This window comes from Microtus ochrogaster, unplaced genomic scaffold (assembly GCF_000317375.1).
Source record: "Microtus ochrogaster isolate Prairie Vole_2 unplaced genomic scaffold, MicOch1.0 UNK16, whole genome shotgun sequence".
In the NCBI taxonomy this organism is placed as follows: Eukaryota; Metazoa; Chordata; class Mammalia; order Rodentia; family Cricetidae; genus Microtus; species Microtus ochrogaster.
This window is the reverse complement of record NW_004949114.1, coordinates 4,150,477-4,158,846: the sequence shown is the minus strand read 5'-3', so window position 1 is coordinate 4,158,846 and position 8,370 is coordinate 4,150,477. Positions and strand designations below refer to the sequence as shown.

General features: G+C 44.1%; 1 protein-coding gene across 1 annotated transcript in view; it reads right to left on the bottom strand.

Annotated features, from left to right (window-relative positions):
- The window catches only part of Nup210l (nucleoporin 210 like), a 109,083-nt gene that overhangs the window by 5,458 nt on the left and 95,255 nt on the right, over window positions 1-8,370 (bottom strand). Inside the window, exons 34-37 of the mRNA XM_005367309.3 lie at window positions 7,781-7,917; window positions 5,689-5,815; window positions 3,665-3,814; window positions 2,183-2,430 (exon numbers count right to left, since the gene is read on the bottom strand). Coding sequence (XP_005367366.1) covers window positions 2,183-2,430; window positions 3,665-3,814; window positions 5,689-5,815; window positions 7,781-7,917 — 662 coding nt within the window. The remainder of the gene's footprint in view (window positions 1-2,182; window positions 2,431-3,664; window positions 3,815-5,688; window positions 5,816-7,780; window positions 7,918-8,370) is intronic.

Here is an 8,370-nt window from a genome sequence, read left to right as displayed (position 1 = left end):
GATTTTTCGAGACAGGGTTTCTCCGTAGCTTTTGGTTCCTGTCCTGGAACTAGCTCTTGTAGACCAGGCTGGCCTTGAACTCACAGAGATCCGCCTGTCTCTGCCTCCCGAGTGCTGGGATTAAAGGCGTGCGCCACCACCGCCCGGCTCTTAAAAAATATTTTTAAAGAAAAAAAAATGTGGAGAAAGACAGCTGGAGAGTGACAGACAGTCACCAGCCCTCTTCTGGTCTCCAGACATGCGCGAGCACTTACATCTCGAGGAAAACAAGGTACAGGTGGGCATGGTGGCAGACTTGAATCCCTGTATGTACTCAAGGGTGGGGGTAGGTAGGTGGGTGCATATGTAAGGCCCAGGCCAGCCAGGGCTACATAATGATTTGTCTTCAAAGGTAGTGAGCTAGGAATGGGAGCACACACCTTTAATCCCAACACTTGCTGCCTGCCTAGAGTGAGTTCCAGGACAGCCAAGGTTGTACAAAGAAACCCTGTCTTGGGAAACCAAAAAATAAGAACATAAAAAATGTGAGCAATTGAGGAAGAACTCTGGCCTCCACACTGTGTGTACAAAAGAATAAAATCTTGTAAGCTAAAGGCGAGGACGTGTTAAAGGCTGACTTTTGAATGTGCTTTGAGGCTAGGGTTGAGACTTGCCTCTCCTGAGTACGAGGGTCTCAGATGTGACATGAGGTAGACTTGGAGTCGGTCTCATTGTGTAGCCCAGGCTGGCCTGGAACTCCTAGCAGTCCTCTTTTAACCTCTTCAATGCTGGGATTATAGGCTCACAACATCGTATCTGCCTTCAGTTTGTTTTGGCAACATTTATTGGGTTGGAGAGGTGACTTAGCAGTTAAGAGCACTGGCTGTTCTCCCAGAGGACCTGAGTTCCATTCCCAGCATCCAAATGGCAGCTCACAAATGTCTGTAAGTCCAGTTCCAGGGTGTCTGACACCCTCAGACACATATACAGGTAAAATACCAATGAACATAAATGTTAAAAAGTAAATAAAATTAACAGTGGTCGACAAACTTGTGTCCAGCCTTGTGAGGAGAGTTCATTTAACATAAAGAGTCTCCAGTGGTTGGCCAGAGACCTAGCTTAAGAGGTATGTGATGGGCCGGGCGGTGGTGGCGCACGCCTTTAATCCCAGCACTGGAGGCAGAAGCAGGCGGATCAAGACCAGCCTGGTCTACAAGAGCTAGTTCCAGGACAGGCTCCAAAACCACAGAGAAACCCTGTCTCGAAAAACCAAAAAAAAAAAAAAAAAAGGTATGTGATGCACAGAGAGACATACATGGTTAAAAATTAAAATGTAGGGGCTGGAGAGATGGCTCAGTGGTTAAGAGCATTGCCTGCTCTTCCAAAGGTCCTGAGTTCAATTCCCGGCAACCACATGGTGGCTCACAACCATCTGTAATGAGGTCTTGTGCCCTCTTCTGGCCTGCAGACATACACACAGACAGAATATTGTATATATAACAAATAAATAAATATTTAAAAAATAAAAAAAAATAAAAATGTATCTCCAAGTATTTAAGCTATTTTCCAGTGGTAACTTTTTTTTTTGTTGTTGTTGTTTTTGTTTTTCGAGACAGGGTTTCTCTGTGGCTTTGGAGCCTGTCCTGGAACTAGCTCTGTATCCAGTGGTAACTTTAAAGAAGGCATCAGATTCCCTAGGGTTGACGGTTCAGGAATTCTGAGCCCTTTGATGTGGGTTTCAGCAGCCAAACTCTGTCTTCTGCGAGAACCTGTGTTCCTAACTGTTGAGCCATCTCTACAGCCCCCATAGTAACTTTAATTAGGGTACCAAGTAACATTTTTACCCTTGGAATGAGAATAACAAGTCTTTTCAAATCCCTTGTCTTTCAGCCATGCATGGTAGTGCATGTCCAGTGGTCCCCAGGCTTGGAAGATAGGTGGTACACGGTTTCAAGGTAGCGTGGGTTACACTGTCTTAAAAGCAAAACTGAGGACTGGGGATGTTCAGTTGTGCTTGCCACATGCACATGGTCCATGATTGAGTTCTCATGACTGCACAAACCCAGGTTAGCGGCACACGTCTTAATTGCAGCACTTGGAAGGCAGGAGGCCCATCTTGACTATGTAGGGACTTCACTGCCAGCCTAACGAGAGTATGCTGGAAAAAAGCACAACCTAGACCCCCGACCAATACTGCTGTTACCTCTAGACTCTCGAGAACTCTTTCCACTCCGAGGACTCTGAGCTCGCCAATGTCTTTGTGGCTAATAACCAACTCTGACTGGTTCATGTAAAAACCAGGGATGAAAGGGATGAGGATTCTTTGCATTCCATTCTTGCTTCGTTCACTGACCAGAGTTGCCCACCCGTATACCGAGGTGTCGGCCACACTTAGGGCTTGGCGCAGCTCATCAGAATTCTGTCGAACCTTGATTAGGCAGACATAGACCCCTAAAAAAAAGAAAGACAGCAGGAAGGCTGAGAGGCTCTACTAAGATAACCAAGGTAAGGTAGAAGAAAACATGTGAACTCAGTTCAGTTTAAGGGCACGCTACTGCCATTATGGGGAAAATACCAAGAAGGAAAACTGTTCTGAGGGAGCCCAGCTGGACTCAACAGTGCTAGTCCCAGAAAGTCAGCGCTCAGTGAATGGCCAAGCAGCTAAGAAGTGGCGAGGAGGCAGAATGGAGGCAAAGTCTCGGGACACCACTTCCCTAGCTCCCCTTGGTTGCTGGTCCAGTGCTGTGCTATCTGCATTTTGTTCTGGAACTTTCTACAATGTACAACTTTAGTGTGACGAAACCTTCCTTCAGTGCTTGTCCATTAGCCATGCCATTCAAGCTGCGAGGCCTCAATTCCGAGCTCAAATAGTGTAGCATTAGCCTGCTTTTCCTTCCCTACTTCTCCCTCTGCCCTGCTTTCCTGCCTCCCACAGTTGTGTTGGCAATATTTGAACTAGGCCTGCCACCTGCCAGGTAATCTCTCCCACTGAGCGTCCCCAGCCTTTTTTCGTTCTAGTTTGAACAGTTACACTAGACTTCCCAGAAACTTGAATTTATTTTGTAGACTAGGCAGGCCTTGACTTTGTGATCCTCCTGCCTCAGTTCTTCCAAGTATTAGAATTACAGGTTTATGCCCTAAGGCTTAGCAGAATCCTCTCATTTTATGTTCATTTATATCCAGCCATCTGAATGTCATACTGTTTCTTGTTATGACATTTGTCTGGAATACTCAAACACAGCAATGCTGTTGGAGATAGAAGAGTAAGCCTGGGCATGACGGTTCATGCCTCCAATCCCAGACTGTGAGGCTGAGGTCCATGCCTCTGATCCCAACACTCAGGACCTCTGAGGTCGAGGCCAGCCTAGCCTACATAGTGAGACACTGTCTCAAAACACAAAACAGTGAGACACAATCTAACCTTTCCTAGAGCAGGAACAAAAAAGAAAAGGGTAAATTATGGGGGCACAGCTTGCATTCTAGCTCTTTCGAGGTGGAAGCACCAGTTCAAGGTAGTTCTTGGTTGAGACCAGCCAGGGATACAGGATACCAAACAGAAAACAGCCCTTTGTTGGACCAGTTGAGAAACGCTCTAGAGGTAGAGGAAATGCAAATAAACTGTTGCCACAGGAGGGCTACAGTTGTAGAACTGGCAAAAGGAAGCTACTGAGCTGCTGGATCCTACCTCTCTCCATGCTGAACTCGGAATGGATGTGGAAGACTTTACTTGCTGGGATGTCTAGTAAAGTATTACTGAACTGCACGTGGCATAGCATGAGTGTCTCGGGAAGAAGAACTTTTGCAACAGCGGAAGCCTGACTTGGGGTACAGGACCCTAAGAAGAAGAGAGTTAAATAACGGTTATCAACATAGGTTTGTAAAAGGAGAAATTATGGGGACTGGAGGGAGGACCCGGTGCTTAAGAGCATTTGTTCCTATAGAGGACTGTTGTGGAATAATGGCTTTTTCTTCCTTCCTTCCTCTCTCCCCTCCCTCCCCTCCTCTTCCCTCCCCTCCCTCCCTCCCCCCTTCCTTTCTGTCTTTCTTTCTTTTTTTTTTGTTATGTTTTTGTTTTTTGAGATGATTTCTCTAGCTTTGAAGCATGTTCTGTAACTAGCTCTTGTAGACCAGGCTGGCCTCGAACTCAGAGATCCGCCTGCCTCTGCCTCCAAGTGCTGGGATTAAAGGCGTGCGCCACCACTGCTGGGTTTGTGGAATAATGTTTTTGTGCACTGTGATGATGTGTCACTCAGATTGGTTTAATAAAAAGCTGAACAGCCAATAGGTAGGCAGGATTTTCAGGGCAGAGACCCGGATGTAATATAAATGTAACATGTAGGAGATGAGGTGTAAAGAGCCGTGAGACTCATGGCAGTACATAAATCAATAGAAAAGGGTTAAATTCTAACAGTTAGACTCATGGCAGTACATAAATCAATAGAAAAGGGTTAAATTCTAACAGTTAGCTAAAAAATAAGCCGAAGTTATTGGCCAAGCTCTCATAATTAATAAAAAGTATCTGCGTTGTGATTTGGGAGCTGGCTGGCAGGACAGAGAAAGACTAGCTACAGAGGACCTGAGTTCAGTTCCCGCTGTGGGCAGCTCACAGACGTCTGTAACTCAAGTTCTAGGGTATTTGATGTCCTTGTATGGTCTTTAAGGGAACCTGAACACAAGGTAGCCACACACATATGAATAAAAATCCTTTAAAAAGAAACCTAACATGACATCAGTGCCAGAGATGTATCTGCTTCTGCCCCCTAAGTGCTAGGATTAAAGGCATGTACCATACCACCCAACTATAAAAATCTAAACTTTAATCCAGTCATAATTTTTGAAATTTCATTGATTTCAGTTTCTGTGCTAGGATGGAGTTAAGGGCTAGAGCAGTGGTTCTCAACCTTCCCAGTGCTACAGCCCTTTAAATACAGGTCCTCATGTGGTGACCCTCATCCTAAAATTATTTTTGTTGCTACTTTATAACTGTAGTTCTGCTACTGTTATGAATTGTAATGTAGATTACCTGTGTTTTCCACGGCTCTTAGGTGACCCTATGAAAGGGTTGTTTGACCCCAAGGGGGTCCCAGCTCCTAGGTTGAGAACCACTGTGTTAGAGAGATGGCTCAACATAAGCTATAGCTCTTCTAGAGGACCAAGTTTAGTTCCAAGCACCCATGTCAGGTGTCTGACCACCAAGGGTACCTGCCCCCATGTGCATATGCCATATACCTACACATAATTAAAAATAATAAAAACCTTTATAAAAATTGGAGTCAATTTTGAAGTAAAATAAATTTTTTGTTGTCTCAGTTTTTTTTGTTTTTTGTTTTTTGTTTTTTGTTTTTTTTTTTGAGACAGGCTTTCTCTGTGTAACACTCCTAGCTGTCTTGAAACTAGTTCTTGAAGATCATGTTGGACTCGAACTCACAGAGATTCCTTTGCCTCTTGCCTCTGCCTCCGCCTCCCGAGTGCTGGGATTAAAGGTGTGTGCCACCACCACCCAGCTGTTGTTTTAGTTTTTTGAGAGAATTAGCGTGTCCTTGAACATGCTTCAAAGGTTGTATCTTAGCTTTTCACATGTTAGCATTACGGGTATGTGCTACTATGCACAGCCAATAAAAGAAAACATATTAATCTAAAGGAATAAAATAACTGAGGGACACATAGGAAGATGGACATGATCAGGAGACCTGCAAAGAGGTTCCTTACCTTTAAGGTTGACGTCATTTCTGCCGGTGCTGATGAAGAGTTTGAACACAGTTGCATTGGGGGTATTTGTGAGGTAAGTCTTGAGGTCATAGTTGAATGTTAATCTTGACGAAGCATTGACTACCACCTGCCAGCAAACCAAGGGGAAAGCTGGTTCCCTCCATCCTTACCCCCAATAACTTATTTCAACCAAGAGTATCTATTTCATACAACTACAAATTGGCATTCTGATTATTTGAGAAACAAAAAAAATTTTGTGTAGGTAGACTTTTCTTTCCTGATAACCAGTTCCCAAAAAACCAATATGCGGGCAGTGGTGGCGCATACCTTTAATCCCAGCACTCAGGAGGCAGAGGCAGGCAGATCTCTGTGAGTTCGAGGCCAGCCTGGTCTACAGGAACTAGTTCTAGGACAGGCTCTAAAACTACAGTGAAACCCTGTCTCAAAAAACCAACCAATCAAACAAACAAAAAAATCCCAAATAACCAATATAGAGACTTAATATTAATTATAGCTATTTGGCTGATAGCTCAGGCTTATTACTAACTAGCTCTTACAACTTAAATTAACCCATTTCTATTAATCTGTGCTGCCACATGGCTCATAGCGTATTACCTCATTTTTTTTTTTTTTTGGTTTTTCGAGACAGGGTTTCTCTGTGGCTTTGGAGCCTGTCCTGGCACTAGCTCTGTAGACCAGGCTGGTCTCGAACTCACAGAGATCCGCCTGCCTCTGCCTCCCGAGTGCTGGGATTAAAGGCGTGCGCCACCATCGCCCGGCCACCTCATTTTTTTATATGCTTTTTTTCCATCTAGCTAGTGACCCTGACTCGGCCCTTCTTTTTCGCAGCATCCTCCTAGTCTGGTTCTCCTGCCCAATCTCTTCCTACCCAGCTATAGGTCAGTTAGCTCTTTATAACCAATGAGAGAAATACATATTTACAGTGTACAAAGGTTGTTCCACAGCATTTCCCCCTTTTGCCTAATTAAAAAAGGTTTTAACTTCAACATAGTAAAATTATAAAAAAAACAGTTATTAATTAGAAAAAATGTGGAATATTTTTTTAAAATTTTTTGGAATATTTCTTACATTATATGAATAGATGTTGCTGTGATTGGCTTAATAAAGAAGCTGACAGGCCAGTTGCTGAACGGGAGTGTTAAACAAGAGAACCAGCCTGAGAATGCTGGCAGAAAGAAGGCCAGAATCAGAGAAGTGGTGAGTGGACCCAGAGCAAAGCAAGATTGGCATGCTATAATGAGAAAAGGTATTAAGTCACATAGCAAAGCATAGATAAGAAATATGGATTAATTTAAATGTAAGAGTTAGCCTGAGTTATTGGCCAAGCATTTATATTTAATATTAAGTCACTGTGTGGTTACTTGGGAGTGGCTTGTGGGACAGAAGCTTCTGTCTACAAAATCATTTACTTGTGAAATGATTTTTTAAAATTTTTTTTAAAAGATTTATTTATTTATTATGTATACAACATTCTACCTCCATGTATGTCCACATGCCAGAGTAGGGCTCCAGATCTCATTACAGATGGTTGTGAGCCACTATGTGGTTACTGGGAATTGAACTCAGGACCTCTGGAAGAGCAGCCGGTGCCCTTAACCACTGAGCTATCTCTCCAGCCCCTTATTTTTTTCTTTTAAATTTTGAGACAGGTCTTGGATATAAAAAGACTAGCCAGAGCCGGGCGGTGGTGGCGCACGCCTTTAATCCCAGCACTCGGGAGGCAGAGGCAGGTGGATCTCTGTGAGTTCGAGACCAGCCTGGTCTACAAGAGCTAGTTCCAGGACAGGCTCCAATGCCACAGAGAAACCCTGTCTCGAAAAACCAAAAAAAAAAAAAAAAAGACTAGCCAGAATCTCTATAGCTTAAGATGACCTTGAATTTCTCATCTTCCAGCCTCCACCGCCACATCTCCAGTGCTGAGATTAAAGACACACCTGGTTTGTGTGGTGGGAATTGAACCCAGGAATTCATGCATGTTATAAAGTGTACTTCCATCCTAGCATGTCTCTGCATGTATAACCTATAAATGCAATCACCCTGGTCCTTTCAGCTGCGGTGCACGTAGCTGTACCTCTCGAAATGTCTTCACAACTCCAGGGATGTCATGAAAGATGGTTGCAGTTCCTGGGCTCCTAGCCACTCCTACTCCAGTGGCTGTGTCTGTCTGTATAATACTGTTGGGAGAAATCATCCACAGCCCAGGCTCACCTAAGAAAAGACGAGAGAATGTGCCTGGCTGTGATTTTCAATATAAATTAATAAATTACTTCAGTCAAAGCCTCAATCAGTGGGCACTCAAGACCACTCTTTATCAAGAACGTTAAGTAGCTTTCCTGAATGTCTGTTTTACCTGACACCTACCAGATTTCAGGTCCTGATGCAGCCCTCTGCTTCCTCATCTTTTACTAGTATGCACTTGGTTGTCCTGGCACAAACCCAACTAAAAAGCCTCGCCTCTGCAGCCTGCAAGACAGCAGGCAAAGGCACTTGCTACAAAGCCAGACAGCCTGAGCTAATCTCCAGGACCCACATGGTTGGGAGAGAAGACCAGTGTCTGACCTTCATATGTGTATCATGACATGCGCGCCCCATGCCTTTCATATGTGTATCATGACAGTCTGCCCCATGCCTTTTATATGCATATCATGACATATCTGCCCT